The sequence below is a fragment of the Corvus brachyrhynchos genome, unplaced genomic scaffold (genome assembly GCF_000691975.1).
Source record: "Corvus brachyrhynchos isolate BGI_N302 unplaced genomic scaffold, ASM69197v1 scaffold145, whole genome shotgun sequence".
Lineage (NCBI taxonomy): Eukaryota > Metazoa > Chordata > Aves > Passeriformes > Corvidae > Corvus > Corvus brachyrhynchos.
In genome coordinates this window covers 271404-286824 of record NW_008238344.1, presented here as the reverse complement: position 1 = coordinate 286824, position 15421 = coordinate 271404, and the positions used below count along the sequence as shown (strand labels likewise).

Here is a 15421-nt window from a genome sequence, read left to right as displayed (position 1 = left end):
CTTTTGGCAAGCAGTTGGGAGACTCAACAGAATTAAAAATAGGAACGTCGGAGGACTAGATGTCGGGCACATCTGTAAACATGTTATACATCTCAAAGTTACACACACCTGTCGAGGTGGTACAGTTTATAGGTGAAACAGAACTATTTGCGACTGGCCAACCACACATTTCTGAACCTGGACTGATACAATACATGATGACTATATAGTATCACACTCAGTATTATACTATATAGCTTTGGATACATCAAATGGAGTAGGCAATCCATAGTCAAATGTTTAAGCGTGGCAGAAAGCGAGCGTCTTACACAAGGTACAGAATTCAGTTTCATTGTCCCACCATGAATTCATAAGCGTCTCATTCAGGAACAATCTTATTAAAAGTATAAAAACAATTAAAAAAGCCACATGCTACATACTCCTAATTAATTAAAAAAAAGAGGAAAAAAAAGAAAGCGATAGAATTATAGAATATTCTGAGTTGGAAGAGACCCATCAGGATCATCAAGTCCAACTGCTGGCCCTGCGCAGGACACCCCAAGAATCCCACCCTGTGCCTGAAAGCATTGTCCAAACCCTTCTTCAACTCAGACAAGATTGGTGCTGTGACCACTTCCCTGGGGAGGCCATTCCAGTGCTCAACCACTCTCCTGGTGAAGAACCTCTTCCTGCTATCCAACCTAACCCTCCCCTGACTCAGCTTCAGGCCATTCCCTGCCACTGGTCATGAGAGTGAAGAGATTGGTACCTGCCCCTCTGCTGCACCTTGGGAGGATGTTGAAGACCACAATGAGATCTCCTCTCAGTGTGCTCTTCTCCAGCTGAACAAACTAATTGATCTCATAAGGCTTCCCCTCCAGACCCTTCCCCATCCTCATGGTCTCCTTTGGATGCTCTCTAAGTAGGGGTCTTTTTCCACTTTGTGGTGCCCAAAACTGCCCCCAGGACTCGAGGTGAGGCTACACCGGTGCAGAGCAGAGCGGGACAGGTGATGCTGGACCCGGTGCCCCCCAGGACATTGTTGGCCCTCATGGCTGCCAGGGCACTGCTGACTCAGATCCAGATGGCCATGGGCCAGGACCCGCAGCTCCCTTTCCATGGCACTGCTCTCCAACCTCTCATTCCCCAGTCTATCCAGAGCTGCCCATCCCAGGTGCAGAATCCAACACTCACCCTTGTTCAATAGTTGGTGATTGCCCATCTCTACTTTGTTGAGGCCCCTCTGCCCTCGAGGGAGTTGCCAGTTCCTCCCAGTTCAGTGTGTCAGCAAACTTATGATCTCTTTGAGTCTGGTATCCAGGTTGTTAATGAGATGTTGGAGAGAACAGGACCGAGGACGGAGCCCTGTGGAACTCTCTGGGGACCGGACACTGGCCCCGTGGCTGGATGGACAGATCTAAGCACAAAGGGATCCCAAAGTTTTGGGCTTATCTACTCCTTGTAATGCCCCAGAGGGTCCAGTCTCATTTTAGGAGACACCAGCTGCTGCTGACCTGGATACCCAAGAGCCAGGATTAGGCGACAGACACCCAGGGTGAGCTCGAGCTGGTCAACAAACCTATTTCTGCTTTATTCATTTCCCGCTCTTGCACTGGACCCTGTGAACTTTCCACCTTTAAAAAAAAAAACCAGAAAAACTACCCGACCCCCAGATGATTTGGACATGTTACACAAGCTGCAACGGGACAGAGGGGTTACACAGCTGGAGCCTGCACTCTGCTCAGCCTTCCCTACCACTGCTAGGAAGCTTTCCTTTCCCTGGGATTACTTTTTTTTATTATTTTTTAAAATTATTATTTTCATTCCTAAGTCCTCCATTTTTTTTGTAATAAAATATATTTTTATTAAGAGATAATTAGAAGCAGAGCCCAGAAATACACAGACTGCATTAAAATATAAAAGAGCATTTCCAAGGGGCAGGAAGCCCAGCCATTGGCATTCTATGGACAAATTGAAAAGGATTCAAATTCCCTTTTTTTTTTTTTTTTTAACTTTTTTCCTTTTTTTGTTATTTTGAAATTTTTTTTTAAGAGAAAAAATAATTCAAGAAGGGTGAAAAGTTAGCAGAACTCAATTCCTCTTCAGTTTTCCAATGAAAATGGGAAAAAAATCCAGCACATTTAGTGTTAGGAGACAGACAGAGCAAATATGAAGCACCTACAGTTGAAAGCAGAAGATACTTTTTTTTGTCTTTTTTTTTTTCTTGCTCCCAGTAATACAATGACATTAAACTGTGGGAACAATGGGTTTTTTTGTTGGTTTTTTTCCATATTAAATGCCTAAACAGATTGCTTATTTTTCCATGTTGTCTTTTAAAATGAAATAACTCTTCAGTTGCAATAGTCCAACGTGTAACAGGAGCCAGGTCAACTGTGTGACTTCACCATGCATCCTAGAACTGCAGTATTACCATCTTTCCCTCAGCAGAATGATCCTTTTAAGACAGTATCACCAGCATAGGATTGCTGCTTTACTCCTGGCAAAACATGCGGATTATAATTCTCTGGAAAAAAAAAGAAACTCTGCAAACTTCAAGGCGTTTCTCCAGCATTCAATGGAAAACAAATCAGAAAAAAAAAAAGAAACCAAACAGGGGAGGTGGAAGGGAAAGGGGAGATGAAGGATGGTGAATCATCCTGATTTCCCTGTGATTAGTGTGTCACTACAGTCACAGAACAAGAAACAGAAACCTTGTCAAGTGGAAATGCCTCTCCAGTGGGTTGCTGTTGCCCTTGTAGACGACAGCAGGAACTTTGAAACCGGGCTTGTAACTGAGTCTGTATTCCTTAATCACTTGCATTCACTCTTTAAACAAAAACAAAACAAAACAAAAATGAAAAAAAAAAATCTATTCAGTACCGGAGATTAAATAATCACATGTGTAGTCTCGTTGAAATAAATTTTCAGATTCCTTAAGAAGTCTAATTACTTTCAGTTGCCATTTTTAAATAACTATATATATATTTGTATATATTATCCTGTGATTCTAGTTATGGTTCCTCTGCTGCACTGAAGATTTAGAAGGAGCATAAAAGCCTTTTTGTCCCCCAGGAACAGCACAAATGCTGCAGAAAGGTTATAACAGGCAGTCTTGTCTTGCTACCTTCATTGATCCGGGCGATCCATGGCTTCATCATAAGTGATTATCCTTTTGGGATCTGGAAAGAGAGCAGAATTCTAAATTTTGGACAAGCTACTTTCAGGCCCTGTGGCTGAAAATAAACACAAGGTAGCTGGCTGTTAACAGAGTTTTCCTTTGGATGCCCCCACCTGCCAAGCCCAAAGCCAGGTGGGCTCCCACAGAGCAGAGCCTGCTCCCCACAGCAGCACACAGGTCTCCAGGTATGGCTCTTCCCACACAAAACCTCTTCTCAGGTGACTCGTGGGGATACACCAGAATTTAAAACTTATTATTGGATGTGACACCCAACACCAGAAACAGAAAGCAATTTTGTATACACATAGGGAAGAGTCATTAAATCTAATTTGACACTAGGTTTATTGCTCTTTTAGAGACTCTGCTTCTCTCCAAGCAGCTCACCATTGTAGCAAAGCTTATTGTCCTGACTTTCAGCAATCTGAAAGGGAGATAAATCCAGACTACAAACCGCAGGCGCTGAAGAACTGAACCTGGGCATCTCCAGACAGAGACAAGCCACTCTCACTCATCCCCCATCCCAACAGACAGAGCAATTTGGTTCATTTACTCTTTCCAATGTCCTTACCTTGCTTCTGCAAATTCCAAACCGCTTCCATTTCTGTGGAGGCAAAAGGAGACCATTGTTATTATGCAGATTGATGCTGCCATTAGAGACCACTCCAAACACACTTTAATTTTCCAAGTGTGGCAGTTGTGCTGAGGCTTTCAAACAGAGCCAAACCCATCCCAACCCAGCAGCACAGCGCCAGCCCACAGGACTACACAAATTTGACATGAATAATCCAGCAGTAAAAGGCAAAGGGATGGCTGTAACATGGTCTTAAGGGTCAGAGAGCCAAGCTGAGCATCAGAAATGTCATCACCATTCACCAGTCCTACATATCACAGTCTAACTTCAGGCTTTACTACTCTGAATCCAACGCTGCTTTGCACATTACAGCCTCAACAAGGAGCCTGGAGAGATGATTTCTACAAGTTGATGCTTAGTGTGTGTGAAATGAGAACTGCTGGACACAGCGAGCTGCACATGGTTCACAGCGTGCGTGTGCTGAGGCACCAGGCAAGGGCTGCCGTGTGAACATCTCTGCAGAGCTGCTGCCAACACACTGTCCAGAAGCAAGGTGTGATGCTCCACACACCTGGCTTGCACTTGTTCCCCCAATTTACCTCTACAACACATTTGTAGGCTGAAGACAAACCCTTCCCAGTTCTCCCTGGACAAGCATGTGCTTCTGTTTACCCAAGAAATAACAACAGAGTTAAATGCTCTTTTCATTCACACAGAAATAGAAGGCTCTTCCCTTTAAAATATCCCCCCCCCCCACAAGTCGCATCTTTACGTAACTGTTCAAAACAACTACTTTGAGCTGCTATCAAGTTGGAATTTTGTGAGCTAGAATATTTATGAAGACACTGACTGTACCCAGTGTCCAAGTTCAATAGACAAAATTACAGAAAATGAGTATTTAGTCAGAACGCAACCTGCAAGTGCCACTTTTCAAGTCTCTTTTCTGCCAGAAAGGGTGACAGGACCTTGGTAGGGGCTAGGAAAAGGAGATGGAAAGGGATTATCAGGCTACATGGGATGTGCAGTAAAGCACAAAACAAGGCAGTAAGTAAACTAACCAGCATGGGAAAGGAAGAAGAAAAAGCCCTACAAAACCCATGGCCTCAGCACGATGTGTGCCAAGTGTCACCTCCATCAGTCACCTCCCTTCTCCAACCCTTCATCTGTCCTTTGTCCGCTACAATCTCCAGCTCCCTGGGGCAGGAAATTGCATGCAAATAAATATTGCCAGCCCTCCCTGCACAATTAAGCCTTTTGTAAGGAAGGCCCTGACAAAATTTTACGAGGTCTGTTATTTTTGCGTCAGGATAGTAACAGCAACACTTTGCACTTCTATTGGGGAGCCCTAAGTGCTTTGGGAATAGTAGCCAGCCTCTAACACCCCAGGGATAGAAGCAGGCTGGCGAGGGACTGCCTCCCTCATCTGCCAGATGCAGATTCCCCTGAAGTAAAATGAACCAGCTACTAAAATTACCTCCCGTGGAGCGAGTTTTCCATTCAGCGCAGTTTGATGCATCATTTCCTAACAGCTAAAGAACATCTCCCGTTTTAACAGCTTTCCCCAAAGGCAGGGGACAGAAAACTACTCTCGAGTTGTTGGCTCCTGCACATCAGAGCAACATTTGAGCATCAAATACAAGGAGGAGCTGAAGCACCATCCACCACTATACCCCCATGCAGAGACCACGCTGTCCTGTGCACTTCATTTGGCCTTAACTCTGGACACAATGTGAACTCCTCGTATTAAGAATATCTGACAATAAGACCAACAGATAAACAGATATACAAACAGAGATACTGTTAAGAACACAACAGAAAAACTACTAAGTTGACAAAGCTCTGTTTAAAAAAAGAATTTAACAAACTTACAACCTTTTCAGACTTCAATTTCCCTTCTCCTCCTTCAGAAAGGGAGGGTGGTGTAAAGTGTCCTGGAAATCCCAGACACCTGGATACACTGGCTGGCAGATGCTCAGCCTGAGCAAGCTACAAAACCAAAGACCATCAGCAAACAAATGCAATAATAGCTCTTACTAAATATCACCTGCCATCAGCAGAGCAAGGTCCTCCCCTCCAGCTGGCAGCACAGGGCCAGGGGACAGCACAGGTTAAGCACACTGACCAACTGAAACAACTTCACAAGAGAAAAAAAAATGCCACACAAAACTAGGGGAAAAAAAGGGATTTCTTCAATCTTAAAATTGAATTATACGATTTATTCTGCTTTACTTGGTAATACAGTAGAGTTTTCCTGTCAGTTCCAGATTGTGGTCACCTATGACTGACAAAAGGCGCTGTGACAAACGCCAAGGCCACTGTCACAGGGTGACTTGGTGACTGACCTGGTGAGCAGGCAGCTCAGCAGAGCCACTGCTGCCCAGTGCTTGGCTCCAGCCATGCAGAAAGAAAGACAGCCCCCAAGCACTGGGCATGCAAGAGGCCCCAAGCGAGCTTTCAGCCCTCCTTCCTTGGGCTCAAAGAGCTCTTTTCTTGAGCCTCTCTTCCCTGGGTAAAGCTTCTAGAGTGAGTTTAAGCAAAGGACTCCTACAGCTGCTTATCCTGCATAAGAAAAGGGGTATCCTCACCATCAGCCCAAGTCCTGTCTCTCAGATACTGCCCCCAAAACCCAGTACTGCTGCTTTCCAAAGACCTTCCCAACAGGAGCCACCATTCCCAAAACCAGACATGTGGCTGAGGAAACAGCAAACCTTCTTCTCAAGTGGACTCCAACCCAGCTGGAGAAAATGCCATCAACAAAACCTTGCACAACCCAGCCCTGCTCCAAGCCAGGGGCAGAACAAGGTCACCTCCTGTACCCCTTCCAACTTCTCATTTCCAGGATTTTGTACAATTAGCTCGCCTCTCTACAGCCCTCAGGCTCGTGGTTTACTGAGGAACTGCCTGGGGCAGACAGTCCCAGCCACATCCACCTAAAGCATTTTTCTGGGGACTATCACTGAAACAAAGGGTCACTGGAGGAAAGCTTTGATGTCAGGAACAGACTAAGGCACACTCTGGTGAATAGTGCTGGGATTCCTCATAGGTCAATAAACTTTACAGCAGGACTGGTACACAACCTTGGAGGGGAAAGAAGTGTTTCTGTAATAACTTGCTAAGACAAGCACTTTTACACACATTTTCCTTGCTAGAGAGGCAGTCCCTGCTAACAGAAGTGTCTGCACAATGCCACGCTACTATTTCACTGTCCTTATAAATCCCAAAATTCTCCCTAAAATACAACACTAAAGAAATAACAAGAAGGGACCATTCTCATCTGATTTTTTTCTGTTTGTATCTGCAGGACAATGATTAAGTATGGGGATTGCCCTGGAAACAAAGCAAAGAGTAAGTATTCCATGCTGTGGAGACTCATGGCTGCACAGCATACACTGTACTCATCCTGACAACTGGAAAGAGCAGGGACTGGAAGGAGAATTAAATCAGCTTTTGCCCCACAGCTCAGGCCCCACAAGGCCATAACCAACAGAGCGAGCTCTAACCCCTTCCCACCAAGGGGGGATGGGACACCAAGGCTTTTTTTTCCCCCCTCTCCTGATGTAAAGGATGAAAATTGCTGAATTCACAGCTCTGCTATTTCTTCTGACCCAGTTCACCATTCTGGCGAACGCCACTCCTGGCTGGCCCACACTGCCTTGCTCTATTTTCCATGCTGCTCTCCTGCTTCTTCACGCGAGCAGAGATGCTGCTGCCATCGAGATGCTGAGAAGGAACAAAGCGGCGCAGCACAGGCAGAAACTCAGGGGCAAGAGAACAAGGGAAACCCTGCAGCTCCCTCTCCTCCACCCATGTGGGTCTTTGCTGCTGTGCAGCTGAGCTGGAGGCCTCAATTATTTGCTTTTTAGCTCAGGACAAGCAAATTATTGAGCTTCCCACCACAAAGCTTGCCATTTAGAGCTCAGTGTTAGTGACAGCCTGACCTGGAAGACTGCAACTGCCTGAACATGACAAAATTCTCCAAAGCATTGACAATTATTCTGATATGAAGTGTTTCATCCAGCTGTCATTAAAAGGAGGACTAAAGCAGTAAGAAGATGCTGGTTTCAATGCAAGTAAAGCTGACATATACTCAACCTCCTTATCTGAAGGACCAAAATATCTGCAAGAATCAGTTTTACCTCAAAAAGATAAGGATTTTGGCAATGTCACACAAAGGCAGAAGTTCAACTCTAACCTAGATAGGGGACAATGACTCAAAGCAAGAGCACCACTTCTTCTTGGGCCTTCCAGTCTCCCATGTGAAGCCCATCCCTGTCTCCAAACACATCCAGAGCAGGCCCACCAGCACCGAGCTAAATCAGATCTCCCTTGGTAAATGAGATCTGTCACCCGTGAGTGTTTCAAGGCACTGTCACAAACACCGAGCAGCACGGGCTGTCAATGAAGGCAGCCACATTGAAGGATCGTGTTTTACACTCAAGCAGATCAGATGATCAAGGAAGTCTTTCTGCCCTTTAAACAGAGGAAAAAATAAAGAAGAAGCAAGGCATGAAGCAGGGGTACAAGGAAACCAACAGGAAAAGCTTCCAAGAGATGAACAAGAGGGTGCATCATCATCATCCTTGCCTAAATGTTCCCAGTGCTCTGACTTCTGGGGAAAAAGCACTCTGGGTACAGGCAAAAGAACACAGGAATCCACCAGGACCTCGCTGTGCTCTGCAGCCACCCAGCCTCACACCCCAGCACAGCACAGCCTTGCCAGCACTCAGGGATACTGTGGTGAGTTACAGGAGCACCGTACCAGAGCCAGTCTTTTCTGGGTGCCACCTCCTCCATCCATCTTTCCACGGGGAAGCTGTGAAGCAATTATAGTTTATAATGTCCTGTGCAGTCGCTGGGCAAACCACGCATAGGAAAGCCTGGTTTGCTGGAACAATGCTACTGAGTAAGCTGGAGGCTTTCCCAGAGAAATTTACAGCCCAGAATGAGGATCCACAGAACCTGGCCACAGTTACAGGCACAGTGCATAAAAGGGTGCACAGTTGTGACATTCAAAGCACCCCAACCACTCACAATACAGCTCATTCTTGACTGCAACACCCAGAGCTTCATCCTTGCACTGAACTACTGCACACGGAGCTCAGAGTGGGGAACACAGCAGGACCCCACAGTGCTCCATACTCACCTCTGTCCTTGTCCTGTGATCGTCTCTCTTTGTGTTCATAACCCCAAGGGCAGGGCAGATGCAAAGATCAAACTACCGAGACTTTGCTCAAAAGCAAACAGATCAATCTGAGAGGGAGAAGTTCACCCGACTCTCAAAATCAAAACCAAACAGTCTGAGGACCCGACTGCCCGGAATGCCCTAACACCGACCCAGGCAAACCCACGAGCTCTCCCAAGCAAGGAGGAAAAGGCAGCTTGTGAAAAAGGAACTGAGTGAAATCGTTCTTTTCCTACTCAGAGGAACTGGCTGGCTTGGAGTTGGACCTCAGGAAAACAGCCCAAGATAAACGGAGAGAACAGTGTGGGAATTAACCCCCGCACTGCCGTCCTGCTAATGCACCCCACAGCTCCGGTTTTGAGGCATTTTACAGTACACGGTGGGCTCTGGCTGCAGGACCACGGCCACGGAGAGAGGACAGGAAGCACCGTTCCTCCAAATATTCCTTAACCCAACTCACCCCAAGGGTGAAATGCCACACTCATCATCACAGAAGTACTAAGACCGGGACTGATCTCTTGCTTTGTAAAGCAGCTTTTGAACTCTAAATAGGAGGAAAGACAAGCCCAAGCTGTTTGGAGCACCCCATCACTGCATTAATGACAATGCTGATTAGAAACATCCATCATCTTTTACCCCTAAATAACACCTTGAAAATGGCACACACGTAACCTGAAAAAGAAATTAGCAGAGATGAGTGCTGGGGCAGGATCGGGTATCCCCAGGCCATCGTAAGGATGTTTGCTCTGGATGCTCAAAGCAAGACCATTCACATGCAGAAGAAGAGCAGAGAACAGTATTTTATCGGGTGCTTTAAGTGGCCATTCTTGCCAACAAATGTAATTAACTCCCGTGTCTAGAAGAGCTCATCGCAGCCAGGCTTTGAAGTTAACACCTCCTTGAGAGGACATGGGATGGGAGTGTTCTTTATTTTCCTGTTGTTCCTATTGTTTCTGCCTTTCACAGCAAGTGAGAATGGGAGAGCTGATGAGCCTTGCTGGCAGCACAATTGCTTTTCCACAAGTTCAGGCTGACAAAAAGAGAGAGGCTAACAGAAATCTAGGGAATATTTGCAAAATTAAGAAAAACATCACCGAGGATTTTCTTTTCTCTTATCTTTTCTGATACTCCTATTTTCTGATGGGAAGCTGGCATTTAGGCCGCAAGCAGACACAAAAAATGAGAACAGAAAGCCTGCTTTAATGCTGGAATAAACTGAGTAGAAGGGAGAGGACCCAGATAAAATCAATTGATGAACACTGCTCTCAAGAATACTAGAGCTTGAAATGTAAACATCTTGAGGGAGATGACCTGGAAAAAATATTTGGAGTTATTATTTTTAAATGACTGGGCTTGTCATTACTATAGGAAGGCATCTGAGTTTATGCTATACAGAGCTTGTGAAGTAGTAATTCAAGAACTTTACAGTGGGTCTAAACAGCAAATTTGCCAAAGCCAACCAAGTACCAACCCTCTGCAGAGGGGAGCAAGACATTATCCCTGTATGCATGTGGAATACTAAACAAAAAAAGGATGATCACCTTGTTCCCTTCAGGGTAGAGGGGTGCAGGGAGAGGGAAGGGGGTCAAAAAAAAGGGACTGCCCCTGTGTTGGTCAAGAGTGTGTAAATAACACTGTGACAAAAGGGAACACACAACCAGGCTCCTGTTAGCACTGAGCCACCACCAAAAGCCAAGAACAGCCCCAAGACCTCAGAGCTTCTGGGGCTGAGGCTAAAGCAGAAAGCAAACCATCCCACAGGCTTCCCTCTCTTCGTTCCCATTTTTAAAGTGTCTGTATCGTGTTTGAGTCATTTCAATCTCAAAAAAACAGGAGAAAAAGGGAGCTGGACTACAAAGGACTCCATGAAAGCAATAAAATCATCTGAAAGATGTGGTCTACAAAGACAAGGAGAGAATTCAATCTGCAGCTTACAGAGGAGCTGATAAGAAAAGATTGGTCTTGCTGTTGCTGTAATACTCAAGGGCAGGGAAAAAGTGTGTGTGGGGCACACTTTAAAAAATAAATCACACCTACAGCTGTAGGAATAATTTTTTCTTCCTTCAAAACCATGATTTCATGGTCTGATCTGCCCAGGGGAGAAGCTGCAACACTTTGGTGGCAGAGGTGTGAGCACAGACTATGAAGCCTTCACAGGGACAGAATATCACCTGGTACATCTGGAACAGAGCAGCTGAACCTACACATTTAACTCCTTCTAATGCTTAGGAGGACCTGCTAAGTATCATCCCTATCAACATCACTCATGCCTGTCCACGGGAACAGAGAAACAAATACCTCTTAACATTAATTAAACAACCCTTTGAGTAACTTCCCCAAACCATTATTGCCACGAGAGATCGGCAAGCAAAGAAAAGGTCGTTGTTAAAACAATTAGAATTTCTGGAAGGAACTTATCATGTTAGAATATTGCACTAATAAAAATAAAAGAAAAAAAAAATGAAAAAAAATAAGAGAACGCCCTTAGGCAGCAAGTTAAGCCATTACCTTTAGTGTGATATAGAATAGCAGCCCTCAGGTCAAAAGAACCCCAGCTATCTTTCCTTTCTAGGCCTCTCTGGTACCTCTGTTCTTTGGCGGAGGCTAGCAAATTGTTCGTAGGAGAGGCCAGAGGATTCTCTACTTCATAGTCTTTTGAAAGAAACACTAAAGCACCTTGGCTACCGGTGTCTGCCTTTTGTAGGTCACCTGTGTGATGCGACTCCAAAGCTAAGACACCACCCTCAACAGCAGTCCCAGGCTTAAGAATAGCACTAAGAATTTGAGGGCTAGTCCGTTTATCCAGCTCATAAGCCTTAGGAAACACAGGTTGTTCAGTTCCTGAGGGAATGATTTCAGCACACTGTGAAACCAAAGTGGCAGGATATTCCCCTTGAAATGTCACTTCCATTAACTGATTATCCGCAGATTTCCCCACAACGGTTTCAGGTCCAGCACTGGGCTCGTTTATGAAAGACAAGCCCCACTGATTCTGGAAGATATCCCCCAGGTTCTGCTGATTCGTCTGCGAAGGGAAATCGACTTGCGCTGTCCCCAGGAGCACAGTTTGCATATTTGAAGGGTAGATAAAAAGGCCAGATTTCTTTTGTTCGAGGGCTGTCGAAGTTGTACTCATGTCCTGGGGTACTGACTCGGAGGAAGTCGACGGTACAGTACTAGCAGCAGTTGAGAGCAGTGGCTGGGCCCCTGGGGAATACACACTTCCATCGGTCCCTGCGAGGATCGGCCCGTTGGAGAAGCTGGCAGAAGTGACAGATTTCATAGCAGACATGGGGACTTGGGACAGTCGACTTGATGTTTGGGCCTGAGTTTCCCCAGCAGATGACGAAGATGACGAGGATGATGTGGATGGGGTTTGAGCTGCTTTGTTGAGGTTTTCTTTAACTTTACTTGCATAACTAATTTTGGGAACAATTTTAGCACTGCTATTGTCCACTGGAAAAACTGGGGGTGGTTTAAATAAGGTCCATGAGTCCTCTTTAGACGTAGCCGACGATGCGTGCTTCCCTTTGGGCCGGTCATCAAACTTCTTGCCGCTAATCCCAGGTTTGGCATCAGAGTTTTTCCGCGGTACGTCCCCAAGCCCAGGCTTTCCCCGGCCTGCTCCACCAGCCCCAGCCTCGTATTTCCAAACAGGCTTAGTATTTTCAATTCGGTTCCCCTTTTGTTCACTATAATCAGGCTTGAAACTCTCAAGTTCCTGTTTCAAGGTTGGTGCGCTGACCTCCTGCTGCATTATTTTGTCCTGTACTAGATTCAAGTTCTCGCAACCCTTGGCACTGTTGCGCCTGCCTTTCCTTTTTTTAGGCGTAGTATATCCACTCTCGGAGCCACTACCATCGTTGTCGGCCCCTTTGCCTACGTAGCCATTTGTGATGTAGCTGGAGTTACTGGTCACCACACCGTTTGGAATAGCCACTCCCTCTGGCTTGTCTGAGGACTGGTTTTCTCTGTGTTTGTTTTCGTAGGACTTCTCATTCTTTTTGTCCATGCTATTTTTCTGAATGAAGTTCTTGGTTTTGATTCCAGCTTTCCCCAAAGCACTGGCCTTCACAGTCTGCTTTGGGGTGACATTAGAATCTACGAGCTGCTGGCTGCCATTGGGTACCCTGGATCCTGGGGTGGTGGCTTCATCAGAGCACAGGCCCTTTAGTGACACTTCTCGTTCTCCTGCGTTACCATTTAGCTCTCCGTAGCCTAGAGGGAAGCCAAAAACAGCAAAAGGCAAGAATTAGAATGTGAAATGTTAAGACTTGTCATTGTAGAAAGCTGCAGTCAGCCCCAAACATACCCAGTTTCCTCATGCAGACATTTTAAAATAGGAAAATATCTAGTCTCTGAGGTAAAGCAGCATAAATTTATTTGCTGGAACCCACAGCAAGAAGGGTTAAGCAGAAAGGACCAGCGATGACTGACTCTCACATAACTGAGTGACACACAGATAACATAACAAAGCAAAACAAAATACAGATACTATGTCAGGAAAATATACTGTACTGAAGATCTCTGGCAAGCTGGGGAGCTATTTCATCAGCTACTATTTCCAGGTCACAGAGAGGAAAAAATTAATTCCCAGGATGCTTCAAGACAGCGGGATCCGCTGCCTTTGTGACAAAATCTGTGGAGGTTCAGAATACACACTGTGAACAAGGGACAACTACCATTTCCATCAGCTCCTGGCCCTGCAACACCAGCAGTCCTCCTTCCCACCCTCCTCCCAAATGCCATCTCAGTAAAGGGGTGGGGAGAAAAAAAAAGAAAAAGGCAGGATTTCCAAAAGGACATGTGCAAGTCCAGTTGGAAGATGGAGGGAAGAAAATGTGACCGCATCTCCTCACCACATTTCAAGATAGTGAACCAGCACCTCCCTACACTTGCTCTTTTGCACTGAAAAGGTGACAAAACTGAGAAGAAATGCATCCCTGTAAGCACCCTTCTGCTGCCACCAGGAATTGATCTCTTGCCCACTGAAAAACTAGTATTTCAGAGTCCCCAAGAGAGCTGGTATGAGCTGGAGACCCGAGAAATCAAGTACCTGCTGAGGGCTCCAACTCACAAAACCATGAGATTGTGCTGTACACTCAGCTTTCATTTTTCCTTCTGAAGTTCACTTCTAGGCCTTATGGCTCTGAAGGAAATATTGGGAGTGCAGTTCAAGCAGAACTGGAAGCCCAGACAATCCACACTGAACCAACTTAACTTCCTCTTTGTTTTTTCCCTTTTAAATATATCTGGCCAGAGGCCGGCTGCTTTCGAGGACCCTGGCTACAGTGCCCCAAGAGAAGCCCTGGAGCCCCACTGGGAGACAGGGAGAGCACACTGTGCCCTGCTTAACAAATGCACTCCAGCTGCGGACGGAGCAGAGGGATCCCTCCTACTGCTGCTCCTCTGACTCATCCGTCCTCCTTCCCGAGGCTGGAAAGCCTTACATCTCCCACAACCACTGACCCACCTAAGGCTCCATCTGCAGCCACGGTGGCAGGGAGTTAGCACAGAAAGGGAGTCCCTCAACAACTGGAGCGGGCAAAACTCCAGCTTGAAAAAGAATGTTTTTGTTGTTGCTGATGTTGTTGAAATTAACTGCTGTAACTAAAAATCATTGTTACCCTCACATCCTGGAGCCTCAGATGTCTGGCAGATGTAACAGCTCAAGTTCTGTGCAAGCTGGGAACACAAGAATCCTTGTAGGAACCTTTACAGAAATTCCACAACTGAGTTTGCCGAGGGGGATCAAAAAGGATTTTACTACATGCAAGTATCTGGAACCACCACAACTTCCACTATAGCTTTCAAATATGTTGTTAAGAAAATTAACCATAAATACTTCACCCCAGAGAGAACTAGTACAGTGGGATCCTCTAAAATTAAGTATTTCAGAATAGCGTGAAGAGGAAGCCCTCTCAAGAGCAGCGTGTTACAGCTGACCTTGTATGACTCAAGACTTCTGACACCACTTGTTAACGAAACAAAACAATAAGAGTGGTCATAAGACCATTGCAGATGAGGAGTGAAAGAATAAAATGAAGAACAAAATCCATTTCAGTAAGTCAGTGTGTCAGCAGTTTCTAGTTCCAATTCTCAAGTATTCACAGCTCAGCTGCCTGAGTTTTCTCCAAATCAACATTTGGCACAGCTGGCCTTGGCCTGGACATGGAGGTGCAGGAACCAAAATTTAGGGGAGAGAGAAAAAACCACGATGGTAAGAAGAACAGGTGAAGAGGATCTGGCAAGCTCACAAACCGTTTCAGAGCTGGAAAGGGAGGGGTGCCAGCCTAGGCACATATTAAAACCCTGGGCACGCTGCAAACAGTGAAATGACTACTCAACTTATTTTTGCTCGGTAACTTATTTTAGCGTGTACCGGATCAGGTCCCTCCCTGCCTGCCCAGGCTGCACATGGGGCACTGCCGACCCCGCTCTGCTGCTGCCAGGCCCCCTCCCACCTCGTTATGTAAAAGGAAAATTCAAGGGAAGAAAAAAAAAAAAAACG

The 15421-nt window shown here is 45.8% G+C and overlaps 1 protein-coding gene across 1 annotated transcript; it reads right to left on the bottom strand.

The window, feature by feature from the left end:
- Window positions 1-1817: 1817 nt before the first annotated feature.
- Window positions 1818-15329, bottom strand: NUFIP2 (NUFIP2, FMR1 interacting protein 2). The gene is made up of 5 exons (XM_008634385.2): window positions 15313-15329; window positions 14538-14623; window positions 11419-13128; window positions 3726-3758; window positions 1818-3158 (listed from the first exon to the last, which is right to left on the bottom strand). Exons 1-5 carry the CDS (start codon window positions 15327-15329, stop codon window positions 3106-3108), a joined length of 1899 nt encoding a protein of 632 aa, XP_008632607.2. The 3' UTR covers window positions 1818-3105.
- Window positions 15330-15421: the final 92 nt, after the last annotated feature.